General features: G+C 32.2%; 1 protein-coding gene across 1 annotated transcript in view; it reads left to right on the forward strand.

Annotated features, from left to right (window-relative positions):
• Positions 1 to 2,048: 2,048 nt before the first annotated feature.
• Positions 2,049 to 14,134, forward strand: part of LOC127701663 (ETS-like protein pointed) — a 38,545-nt gene continuing 26,459 nt past the window's right edge. The window contains exons 1-3 of the mRNA XM_052205656.1: positions 2,049 to 2,233; positions 2,323 to 2,428; positions 7,729 to 7,990. Coding sequence (XP_052061616.1) covers positions 2,327 to 2,428; positions 7,729 to 7,990 — 364 coding nt within the window. The 5' untranslated portion in view covers positions 2,049 to 2,233; positions 2,323 to 2,326. The remainder of the gene's footprint in view (positions 2,234 to 2,322; positions 2,429 to 7,728; positions 7,991 to 14,134) is intronic.

Genomic DNA, 14,134 nt, shown 5'->3' on the forward strand with positions numbered 1-14,134 from the left:
GGATCAATCCCTAAATCCCGAGCTTAAAAACACCAATAGGAGTCCCGATAAAGGTCCGACCCCCCCCCCCCCTTTCCAATTTGATAGGATCTTCCACGGCTTGTGTTTCCTATTGTGGTTTCCTTGAGAGAAGCAGAGACATACTAATTATAAGGAAGTTATTATAATATTAAATTGTCATTATTTGGTTCTGGACAAGTGGAACATTTCCGAGGTCATCTGTGACACAGCTATTCATTAACGTATTTATAATACCATCCTCTTTACTCTGAACATTGTGAAATCATCGACTTTTTACTTGCCACAAACAACCCGACGCGCATTGGCGGATCCAGGTGTGGTGGTCCGGCGGTTGGACTCCCTATTTATTTTTTGTTTTTGTTTTTGTTGTTTTGTTGTTTCGTTTCGTTTTGATTAAATGAACGTTCCATGGTGTTCGGAGATTTGGACCCCCTTTTCAAAATGGATGGATCCGCGCCTGACGCGTATCACTAGTACTTTAGAGCACTTGATCGAGTTCAGAGGCGAATTTAGGGGGGGGGGGGGGCAGGGGGCCCGGACCCACCGGCTTTTGTGGAAAAAAATGGTTGATTATTTAGGGAATCACTCGGAAGCATGACTGGAGCGGAGCCCCCTCTCGGGCAGTCAATGGACCCCTCTTATGAAAATTTCTGGATCCGCCACTGGAGTTATCTTTTGTTTTAAAGGGGTTCGTATGAATAAGAGGAGATATCGGGTAATGATATAACAACCTGACGACAAAAATAACAATATATCTTGATGTCAACATATTACAGTCAGTAAACAATACACAGGTGTCTACATAACAGGTCAAGCTCTAAATCGTCCTTAGTTTATAAAAGTTGTGATCAAACGTGTAGCTTTTGCTTTACTTTCCGAGTTGTATTTTGCCAAATTTCATTTTTCAGTCTCATTGTTTTTTTTTTCGAAAAAGCATTGTTGTCTATTCTTTGTCCTAAGAACCTAGTGTTCATTTTTAACTTCACTTTGTGGTTACAGAATTTACATGTTCTTTTCAAAGGTTAATGACTTTTGTGATCAGTGTCTTGTGATTAGACTAAAAAAGACATTTTTAACCCCACCACATTCTTTATGTGACTGTCCCAAGTCAGGAGCCTGTAGTTCAGTGGCTGTCGTGGGTTCATGTCTGTCATTTTTGTTTTTCGTAAGTTGATTTGTTATAAATTAGGCCGTTAGTTTTCTAAAATTGAAATGTTTCATATGTTTTCATGCCGGGGCCTTTTACTGAAAGCGGACTATTCGGTATGGGTTTTTCTCATTGTTGAAGCCGGCCGTACGGTTGCCTATAATTACTTACACCTACTTCATTTTAACTTTGGTGGACAGTAGTCTCACTGGCAATCATACCGTGACATCTCCTTATTTTTATATTTTGACATTAACCAATCCGATAGCTTAGCCTTATTGCGTGATGCCTTAATTATCACCACCAGCGTGTTTAGACCAGAGTAAACACGGTTTTGGAGTAGGAACTGCTGACCCTTCCGGGGCACTTGAGTTCATATCTTGGTTTTGGTTGGCCTGGTGTTGATTAAGCGTTAGTTGTCTTTGTTGTGTTTTGTGGACTCACTCGGCGTTGTTATTCTTTTTGGCCACGATATTATATGTTTTACTTCGACATATGTTTGTTTTATTGCACTTCTCTTAAAATAAACTATAGTTAGAATTTAAACGATCCTCACTGACTGACAATGTACAATATTATAAAAACTTGATATCTAAACAAGATCTAAATTGTTTGTTGCAAAGTATTTTCAATCGGATTTATATAGTTTATATTACTATATAGTACATCCTTGGTATTTTACATTGGCGTGACAAATCTTGAATGCAAATTGGTACAAAAAGAAACCCACCGTTTTATCAGCAACGTGTATATATGCAAGTTCAATTCATTAGTTAAGCGAAAGTATATCGGTGGACCTCTTGTTCCATTGAGAAAAACATTATAACGTTAGCCAATCAAAATGCGCGACACAAAATTATTTGACAGGTGATTTGTTAATGAATCGGTGAATACTAAGCTAGAAACTGGGTCAGAAACTCTGAGAATAATATCTAACGGTACACTTCTTAACAAGTTTCTGTCGGTGGAAATAATTCAAGTTTGCATAATTTAAACGATTGACTGAAGTTTTTGTGGAAGTTTAGCTCCTGTGAAACTTGTTCCAAAGTGGAAAAAGTGCCTCAGGTAAGAAAGATTTTGTATGATTGGGTAATTAGTCTAGACTAATTGCTTTATTTCTCAGTAGATAAAAAGTTTTATTTTTCTGTTTACAGTGAGATGGAGTTCCAAACAGTTTCCTATGATTATGTTTTAGATGATATTGAATTTTTCCCTAATGAAACCACCAAACAGAAGAAAAGGCCACCAAGGATCCCAAAAGTAAATATTCATGATTTATATTATTCAACATAATAACATATGTACATGCACTTTATTTTTATTTTCAATGGGACTTAAACTATTGGTCCCAGTTTCAATATATCATGCAATTAACCAAATATTTATGCAAATATACATACATACAGACAAAAGATTGACAGGATGAGGAAACAAACTTTTTCTTACTTTTTAACAATAATATTTATATATTATATCATGACATTTTTAAACTGATCCTTCCTCTTTTCTAAATTCAATTACACAGCAAAGCTGCAATTTCTGATGAATTGAGATACAAAAAATTATTCTTGAGAAAAAAAGTTAAAAGTAAGGTGGGACATGCAAATCAAGAAGTTAATTGTCTGATTTTTATCTATATGTAGTTTACTTATTTTTGCTTTTTTTCCCCATACATACACAAATGATTGATTTGCAGCCCAAAATATTCAGTGAATTCATTATTTTCCGCGAAAATGTTTGTCAAATTTTAGGGGTTGCCTATTAAGCCATTAGAGAACCAAAAATCAATTTGTTATATATGAAAGGTCTTTTTTTTGAAGCTCATAGCTGATGCTTAATAAACTTCTACTTCATGATATGGCCGTCAGCTTTTTCTGTCAATTATAAAAGTAACAATTAACAAACTTTCCTAATGATGCACAACTTTACTTTTAAAATCGGCCTGCTACATACAAATTTAGGTCTAAGAAATAAAACAACGGGACAACAATCTTGGAAATGTGAAAGAGTAGGCTATTTTAAAGCCAGTAGCCATTTCGCCTGAGTAACTATGTCGAGTTAACTTAAAATGGTTGAGTAAAGGTATTTATTGTGTGTATTACTAAACATTGTACATGGACCGGTATTGCTTCATGTACAAAATGTACAATGTCATTTATATTTCATATATTCCTCCAGGTCATAAATTAAAAAAACACATATTAATGAGATACAAAAATGTGATTATTAACATGATAAATCATAAGTACAGGATTTTTGTTTCTCTAAACAATTAACATGTATGGAAAAAAAACAGTGGATTAATCCCCACAAACAATTCTCTTCTATGATGCATCTTAAATGGCTCTTTACAAACTTCTTTTATGCTCATGTTATGTAGGTAGATTTTAAGAGTGATCTCTTAGAGTCAAGGGGTATAATTAAATTAGTTAATAAGATCACCAGCTTCCTTTTTTTCAATGAAATAGCAAAATTAGGAATCCTAAGTAGGTCACAACGAATCAATTACAATTGTAAGATGAAAGTGACATGGGTATGACTGACAGGTTTATTTTTGTTATATTTACACAAGAGGTTTAACACAAAAGGTATACCATGCTTTCTACTTTATTGTTAAACCACAAAAACCAAAGCAAACAAAGGTATACCATTGTGATGACAAAACTATAATTTGAGGTCAACTGTCCCGAGGCACATATATCTTTATACCATTGATAATCCATCCTGATGATACACAAAAGTCAATGTCATCAAGATATCAGATTATCAAACTAGATTATGTATTGTCAGGTTTTTTTTGTGTGATCTTTTTTAAAATTTATTTTCTAGTCTTAAATCAGTTGATCTTTGTGATAGATCTGGTAGTAAGAGGTCATTATAATTTACAAATTGGTCATGTCATAGATGTATAAAGCTAGCTTCAATACAGACGAAATCAAATTTGGGTAGAATTCAAATTGAGCAATCTGATTTTAGTAAATTTAATCTGTGTTTAGTTTATATCTGTGAAAGCATATGGTTTGCCTGGAAACCTTAAAAAGTATTTTTTCCAACAAGTAAAAGGGGAATAATGTAGACTATAAAGACCTTTCTTATGACGAAAAAGGCACTCCTTTAAGTGAAAAAAAACTGCAATTATGATGTGAAAACAATTTAGAAAATTTCTGACTGTCCCTCCTAGAACCTCCTATGAACCCTTATCAGAAAACTCTGTTATTGCCTTTGCAGAATCATTGAAATAAAAATCAATGAGAAAACACATTTTTGAGTCTGATTTTTATGGATCGAAAAAAACTTGTCTTAGAAAGCTTTTGACAAACTTTTTGATGCAAAACTTTGAATGTGTAAATAAATTAAACGGGCCTTTAGATGTTTGTGATGGTTTCAATAGCTGCCCACACAAACAAATGTTCAAATATATCAAAATAAATTTGGGCCAAAAAAACCTGACTGATTATGACTTTGACTTCCAATTAAATTAAAGGTTGATTAGACATGTCAATTTTTGGTATAAATTTACATATATGTACAGACTGTGCCCCAGAGTGACACCTGTACGTGTTCTGGCTATTAATTATAACACCTTTACACATCTGTCGATAGTCAATTTTCTTCCTCTTAGCCGAATAAGTCATTTGAGATATAATTAGAGGTCCGAGGGGTGACAATGTTTATAGTCCACTGCAGAATTTTTTATCTGGTCTTGTATGTCTAAAATTGTCAATCATAAAGGGAAATTCCCTAAAAAGTATGAAAGTGGTTTACGTATATTTTGCATATATATGTAACAACTGCTTTGAATGACAAAAGATGAATTATAGTTTATCCATGTCAAACAAGAATACATGATTATCATAACTCACAATAAATACAGGTTTTAATATTCTACTGTATATATTTAAAAATACTAGAGGTACATGCAGTGCACCAAGTAGTTTGAGAGGGAATTACATCATGTTGCCTTTTCTTAGTTTTGTAGGGGGGTTAGGATGCTGTTATAGTAATCCTTTTTGTTTTATTGACATGATAATTTTCATTTGGTTTTCAGTCCATAGTTTTTTTCTCATTTTGACAGTTTAGTACATTGTAGTAAATTGTTGTTGATTAATTTTTTTCCAGGGGGTATATTGTTTTCCGGTCTCTGCATCTGTTGGTTTATTCATCCCTATTTCAAAGTTTGGGTTAAAGGTTGTTACATCTTACTTTTTGCAGAAAGATGCATGCACTTAAACATTGTGTAAGAGGTGATACAGAGTAAGTCCAAGATTGCTTTGACATCTGACAGTCAGTGTAATCTCTGATTAATACATCTAGTATGATAGTTGAAGGCGTTGTCAGAATTTTGAGATGAAGAAAAGTAATACATGCGTTAAAGTCATTTATTAATACATTGTACAACATATATCTTCTTTTTCATTATATATCTTTAGCTGTATACATGTAAATGTATGTAGTACTAACAACTCTACTGATTTCTATGGGCATTCATTATTATGGATAATATACATGGATTCATTTATTTTCATGGGTACAAATTTTTCATGAATTGAAGAAAAATTACATTTTCGTTGATACTTGATTTTGTGGTTTTGTCAAAATTTGCATTCAATCCTTAGAGAAATTTGTACTTCGTTAAACATTTAAATTTGTGGTTCATCTACAACCACGAATCCACGAATATTGGTATCCCAAGAATAATAACAAATGCACAGCACCCCTTCTCAAATCAGTATCAAGCTAGCTGGTGTACAGTTATTTAGAAATGATGAAATGTCTTTAAGATATTTGGTACACATAATCCTGCAGTTATTGAAAAATAAACAGAGATGACTTTGTCAAAAGAATTATATAAAAAAAGCTGGTCAATTCACCTTTGTTGTATGTATCACTTAACAACCTCTCAATTAAGCAATCACGATTTTCTTTTATGAAAAAAAATCAGTAAATGCTGTGTTTACTTGAGTATTCTTTTAGACCACAGAATAATGTTTTCAAGTTAATAAAACATGATTGATTTTTATATCTTAAAGACCAGTGTAAAATCAATCTGTTGACAGAAATAGCAGTCTAATGGAAAATGGCAATTAATGTTGTAGACCAAGTAATTATACAACAATTAATCTATAATAATCAATAGTTATCTACCCCTGAATTTTACCTGAGTCGGAAAGTTTCATGACATTATCGCCAATTATAAAGACTATTTATTTAGAACAAACCTATTTGTTTGAAACTTTGCCATAAAATTGATATTATGGAAGTACTTTGTTGCTTGTTAATTGTGATTGAGTTTAAACGAACGAACTCTCACTTGACCTGTATCCTTTAGAGCACTACCAATTAATAATGGTAAACTTGCACTGCAGTTGTAGTTACATGTAGTACCAGTGTCTTGTAGGTCACCTGGCGCAAAGTGTTTGATTGATTGTCATACATCAATCAATTCATTAACTACATGAAAAAAAATCTTTCTTTAAAAACACTTTGCCTGTTTGAATAAATGTCTGGTAAAAAATACTTGGTGAATAAATCTGATGAGCATACCAGATTTTGTGGTAAACCAACTAATACAGCATTGGTTACTGAACAAGACTGAATGTTGGTTGCTTATAGTCCAGTGTCAAATATTTCATGTATGTTCAGGATTATACTGAAAAAGAACATATGGGTAAAACTCTAATGCTTTTATTGATCATTTTATTCTGCAATAACACAGCCTGTTGTGATAAATATAGTTGATTGTGTCCTTTTGAACTTTAATTTCTGATTCAGAACCAAGGACATTATTCTCCAGGCATAAATATAATAACAACCTTAACCAGTTTAGATAAAAAAATCTTCCAACGATTGTTCTTGTCTAGAATTAAGAATTACCTTGCCTGATATTCAAGATGGCTTTGAGTTGCTGAGTTTTGCACTTGAAATTAATGGAAAATACATCAAAAACATTACAATATGTTCTTCTGTCAAATTAGTGTTTCAAAATTGTTATCCAAAGTTTCCATTTACCAAGAACTTTACCATGTTACTGAAATAATACATAGGGCAAAAAATCAAGGTTGATAAAATATACCAACAACCACAAAGATAAATTAACTACCCCATTGGTTTGTCTGAAAAGTATTCATCTGTTCTAGCAACAAAAAAGCAAATTGAGATATTTAAGTTAGTATGAACTCATTGAAAAATTCTATGATTTAGTAAGATCCATAAATGATGGTAACTGGTTTTCGAAGATTTTGCACATATTATATATATATATGTATCCCAAATTTTTCTACAAAAATTACTTACCTAAGTAATTGAAAGTATGATAACTTCTAAAAGAACAAATAAAAGATACCAAGAGGATAGAAATACCCAAATGTAAAACACAGTTTAAAAAGACAGAGACATCTCAAACAGACAAAGATACTGTGAATAACAACAAACAATAACTAAAATCTGGATAATAATCATAACATGAATAGACTCATTCCAACCTGAAGTGATAATTGCAGATTTTCATATAAAATTTACCATACCTGGCTGTTATTATATTTTTTCTTTTGATATTGCAGGTGCATTACAACCCCCAGCTGACGGTTGTGATTGAAGATCGGTACAATTTCTGCAGACAAGATAGCATTGACAGCCATGGTTCGTCACGACAAGACAGTATGGAGGAGGTTTACAGAGGAAAACTTTGCAGACAGGACAGCTTTGATGACCACCAGGTTCCTTCTCCAGGCAGCTTTGATCGTATGTCATCATGCAGCAGTGTTGACAGAGTTCCTTCCCTTGACAAAGTTCCATCAATTTGTTCAGACTTTTCTGATGATGGTATGTATAATGTGAAAGTGGTCGTTATGTAACTTCTTACATTGACAAAATTAAAACAGTTTATTTTGATTTGTCTGAAAATGGTAAATAGTCATCCTGGTGTCAGTGTAGATAGAGTTCATGCCCTTGACAAAATATATGTGCAATCAATTTGTTCAGGTTGACTGATGATCGTGAAAGCAGGCCATACTTAGGGCACAGTTCCTTCCCTGGACAAATTTCCTCATTTTGTAATTTGTTCAAAGATCATGGGGATGGTATGTATAATCATGAAAGTATTTATAGTGTAATAGTGTGGACAGATTTCCTTCCTTTAAAAAGACTGGTAATTTAATTCACATTTCAGTATAACTTACGATCAATTTTATTCGTAAGATTTTTTGTGAAAAGAGTCGCTGATGAGTTTCTTCCCTTTATAAGGCAAATCACTATAGGTTTAAACAGGCACACTGGCATGACGGGGGACAGTTTTCTTCCCTTAAAGAAAGGGCTGTTACCATGTATAGCTTTGTCTGATGATCATAACACTGTTAACAAGGGCCCTCCTTTGATAGCTGATGTTTCAGGTTGTTTAAAATTTCCAATGATAATCAGTATAACTTGAATATTATGAGAGTTCTGTACCTTGACACAGTACTACTAAATTGCTTTGATTTTTCTACTAGTAAAAATGTTGTTCGATATACTAAACTACACCAACATTGTAAGGTTATTGAACCTGTTAAGTTTATCTGCCAAAATTGTCAGAATTTAGTCTTTCTGAATCCGTGAGAAAAGGTAAAGGATTGATTACCTATCTGAAGTTACTTTATTAAGATCAGAGAATTCTGGAATCTTTTCTTTTCAGAAATTTCTTTTTTTTTCTCATCCTACTCTTTTCTATCAATCAAACAGTTGTTATGGACCTTGATATTTTAATATATTGTCCCATGACCATACAAGAAGGAGGGATATAGTCATTGTCTTCGTTTGTATGTTACACTTTCAGTTTATGAACACCTGACCTTTCAAACCTTTTGCAAAAGTCTTTCATACTTGGTAGGATTGTTTGTCATCATGAGAAGTTGACCATACTGTACTGCCAAGTTGTTAGATTTGTCAATTTTTTCTGAAGTATCAGGATTTTCACCATTTTTGGCCATATGTAGCAAAATCATACCTCTTGAATGCTACTTCCCTGAGACCATTAGTCTGTAAGGTTTTGTAGTTTCACAAATTATGCCACCATAATGATTTGACATTTTTTGGAAGAGTTAAGGGACTGTGAATATATATGTTTGACATAATGTAGCAAAATGATTATTGTTAAAGAGTTTTTATATTAACTAAGATTGTTGGTCATCGTGTGTCGTTACACTTTCAGAATTATTTTAATTGCGACATGCTTGAGTAATGAGTCTACTGATTTATATTCTAGTACGTGAATACAATGGACTATCAATATCATTCAGTGTTAATGTAAATTATATTAATATTTCATCCTGATGGTCATGTCTGCCATTTTGTTGTTTCCCAGTCTTCTGTTTGAGACTATTTTATTGCAACAGCAAAAGGCAGCAGGGGACATTAAATTATACCGTAGTAATATTGGTACCACTTTTGCTTCAAATTTCAGAATCTGTGTTCAAACGGAAAAAGTTTTTATGATTGCATGCTTCTGTCACTTTGTCTGTCATAGCTGTAGATATCTAAGCTATTGTTTTGTACATGTATGTAGTTGTAAAACAGATAAATCCAATTCGTTTGTATTTCCTGTCCGTTGATCATGATCTTCTTTCATGAATCACATCTCTTGGACTTCGGTAATATGATTAAAACTGTTTTAAACATGCTGTCAGATGTTGGAGTTTGATATCATAGTTAGTTTCAGATCTAGTTACCAATTCGCTTTATGTGGGTTTACATTAAAGACATAATAATGGCCTTGGACTTTAGTTTTTGTTTATTCCTGTGTAATGGTATTACTTACAGATGAAGTTGGTGTTTTATTACTATCAAGCTTGTTGCAATGGAATACTAGATCTTGAACCTTAACAAATTTGCTGCAGGTGGGGACATAGACTTGCTACAATTCCCTTTCTTTTATTTCTTTCTTACTAGTTTATATGTTTACTGAAAACTGCCAGTATACTGATTGCCCTTGGATTTTCACTATAATGGTAATCTCTTAGTTATAGCAGTAAAATTGTTAAAGCGCAAAATTGAAAAAAAATAATAAGGATGGGACATGTAGCAAGTCTAGTGGGTACAGGACACATTTAAATTGAGAAGTTCTGCTTAGACTTATTCATACAATTACCTGCAGTGCTTGCTGTGCTCATGTGATGTCATGTGATGTCATGTGATGTCTGATGAAAATCATGTTACATTTACCCTCAAGCAGAGTCCTAGCTACTTAAAACTGTTTTTATTTACAATGTTCATAACAGGTCATAAAACTCATTCATAAAATTCATTAAGTTGTTGTGTTTTAATTAATGTTTGTAAACTTTTGTAGTTTTACACTCCATAAATTGTAAGATCTAAGACAATATGAACTGGTAAATATGACAGATTGATTGTAGGTTTACATATATGGGGTGATGTTTTAACAAGGTGATGCCTTATACCAAGACAATCAAACTTGTCAATCTTTAATTAATACACTAAATCCATCACGATCTTAGTCATTTATGTGGGTTTAGAAGAGGTTGTCGTAGGGAAAGTTGCTTTCGTGCTATTTTTTTCAAATTAAAAAATCGGCATAATTGCAAAATTCGTATCAAAAGAATCGTGAGTTATACTGTGGTATTAAAAGCACAAGTTTTCTTTGAATCTCCTTCAGAATTATTTTTATATTTCAAATGTTTGCTGCTTTAACCCCTTTTTGGGCCTTCTATTCTTTTCATTATAATTCTGTAATATATAATTTTACAAAATGTATTTATATTTTACATGACAAAAGTCGTACGATACATTCTGATATTCTGATCGTAAGGTGGAGAACATTTATACAATTTTGAAAACATTTCTAACACCTACTTATTTTAAATTAAGACACAGATACATTAATGTCATCTTGGCCTAGGATCAGGTCTTATATATATCACCCAAATATGACCTGATATAACTTATGTATTCTTGGCATGCTTGTATGTTTATGTGACTTACTTCTTGTATTTTAATTGTTGACATCTTATCTTCTTTGTTGTAACTCCTTAAAAAATACATGTACTTTTGAAACTTTCATTAACAAGTAAAAGTCCATTTGATTATTATAATGTCTTAAATGTCAGTCTATTGTTTTCTATGCAATTTATGCATATATGTATTTTTGTGTAGATACATAATAAAAATAATTATAGAATAACCAATCGAAGAATTCAAATAGAGAAAAATATTCAACAAGTGACAGAACAACACATTATTTCACGAATGCGCTTAGCGCATGAGTTAATTATCAGTGTTGTTCGGTCACGAGTTGAATATTTTTTGATATTTGAATTCTTTGATTAGTTATTCTTTTTATTACATTGGCAAAGGGCTTTTTAATGAAATTAAAGTAGAAAATGTAAGGAACTATATCTTTTTCTACGCATTCACAATTTGTTTTGATCCGACGTTATCGAAGTCTTGACAACGCCTATTGTTGTATGACGTCAGAGGAGTGAAATAACCATGTTTATTTCACATGTGAAATTATCTGTTTTTATTTCTCTGGGAAATCAATGTAATTCATTGCAACCAATGTAATAATAACCTTTCTTTCATAGTCAGAAATCTTGGAAAGTAAATGGTTATATTTTCAAACCTCTGGCAAATTTTGAACAGTCTGGGATGTAAATATCATGATTTAGTCACATGTTGTAAGAGTTGTCTCTCTTAGATTATCTGTTTTGAGGTTTTGGATTTCTATAATCATATATGAAAATAGTGGTATTTAGATTTAAACATAATGAGAATTTTTTTCTACATGTTCAAAAACAATTTATAGAAGGGTGATGTAAAAGGAAGTGAGCAACTTTTATCTTGTTGTTATAGTCCCAAAGTAACTGATGCATTTTTGGCCTTTAAGCTTGTTATGCCTGGAAACTAAACGTTTTTCTTCATAGCCAGTTATCTTGGAGAGTAAATGGTTACATTTTCAAATTTTACATCCTCCTTCTTTATAATCTCTAGTGGAAAGTTGTCTCACTGCAAATCATACCATCTCCTTATTTATATATTTGAACCAAATTTTCTAGCTCATTATGCTGGAGAGTTTCATGCTTAGAGCTTAATACATTATTCTATTGTACTTACTTACAGTGTAGTCCTGGAATGTAAATTTTGCTATCAGACAAAAAGATTTGTAAATATGATTTCATTGCGCAATCGTGTAAACAAAATTACTATTCTGCAAAATACAATTAATGAATAGTATTAATGTTGTAATAAATTTAAGTGTATAATGAAAACTCCTACAACTAAAATTATTTAATTATCTTAATTAGAATTTGTCTGTGACATATATAAAAAAAAAATTGCCTTAATATCTATTTTTACTTGAAACTGACGCTAATAGTGGGATAGGCTCGCCTCTTTTTATGTTTTAAGTGATATTTGAAGTCTATTGTTATTTACTTCCCTGACGTGAATACCAATGTTTCCTGATGTTAATAATTACTATATGTTAATGAATTTTAAAAACAAAAGCGTTTTATCGCAAGGCTTTGTACAGTATTTAAGGAGAGCAATTTTCTGATTGCTTTTCATGTAAGCCTTGATTAGTCATATCCTTATTGAAACTTAAGTAATCTTTTATAAAAATTAAAGCCGTTTGTTTTGTTTTGGCTCAAAAGTTGTGCGAAATTAACCACTGACTTTATATCTCTTCAATGTCAGTGGTTAAAGAAAATTGTTTTGACATTGTCCCTCCAAATTATCTTCATTCATAAAAAGATGTGGAAAAGATAACAGTAAATAGCACAGATTGATAGAGAACAGGTACCTAGCAACTTATAGGGGCTCCCCGCAGGAGATGATGTGTATCAGATGCATATCACCTGCATAATAAATAGCTTAATGTGTTATATCTATAATTAATAACAAAACTAGAACATGACAAGAGAAGACATTAATTTTCTGTTAATTATCACATATATTTGGCATAATATGGCCATTTGTATGTAAATACACAATGTTAACTCAAGGTTTTGTACCAAAAGCTAAGACACAGCTGTTTGCATTTAATTTGTGTATCTCTATTGCAAAGTTCATTCATAAAACTTCTTGAAAAGTATAAACATGGTGACTAGACATAATATTTCACAAAAATTGAAGATAATGTTTTTATTTTGCATAGATGGTGGCCTACATGTATTGTCAAATTTTATAAATTTGTTTAGATAACAATGCATTTATCTACACAACAATTCATTTTCTGCTAATGTTAATCTTTCACCACATTATATCAGATCTTCCTAAAATCCATGTATCTGAAATTTTGCAGTTGGCTTTTACATGCTCTGGCATAAGATTTTACTTCCAGTAAGTTCTCTTTATTAAGATGTCAGTTCTCTGTTTATTTCTTTTGTGAAAGTTCATCAAGTCTTGAAAAATATCAATGAAGCTGAAGCTGAGTAAACATCTTGGTTGAAATAAAATGGTTAAGTTTGCTGCACCCATATTATACAAACTGCCTGTCCAAGTCTGTTTCTTTTTATTGGCTATATCAGTATTACTTAAGAACAAGCTGTTTAAAATGACCCCCCATTAGTAAATGACCAACCACTGGTGGTAGATGGTATTGTTTCCTCATAAATCATAGCAGTCTCATGGTTCCTAACAGAAAACTTGGATGATGAAACAATTTATTATGTATTTTTTATTTGCAGTTCATTATATCAATTAAAGCTTCTATCAATAACAAATTGATTAATATTGGTTTAATGTCCCCATGGTCCCAAGAGCACACATTTGCCTCATCTCATCTGATAAATGGAAGCCACAAATATGAATGCTTGTGGTCAGGTATCTAAAGATCTGTCCCCTACTATATATTTCCCATGACAAGACCCTGTCATTGTGGTTACTTTGATTCAACCATCTTGGAAGAAAGACGATTTTAACCATATTTACATCACCACAAAACCCAACACTATGCAACTTCAGATTTTCAACACA

The sequence above is a fragment of the Mytilus californianus genome, unplaced genomic scaffold (assembly GCF_021869535.1).
Source record: "Mytilus californianus isolate M0D057914Y unplaced genomic scaffold, xbMytCali1.0.p SCAF_5, whole genome shotgun sequence".
In the NCBI taxonomy this organism is placed as follows: domain Eukaryota; kingdom Metazoa; phylum Mollusca; class Bivalvia; order Mytilida; family Mytilidae; genus Mytilus; species Mytilus californianus.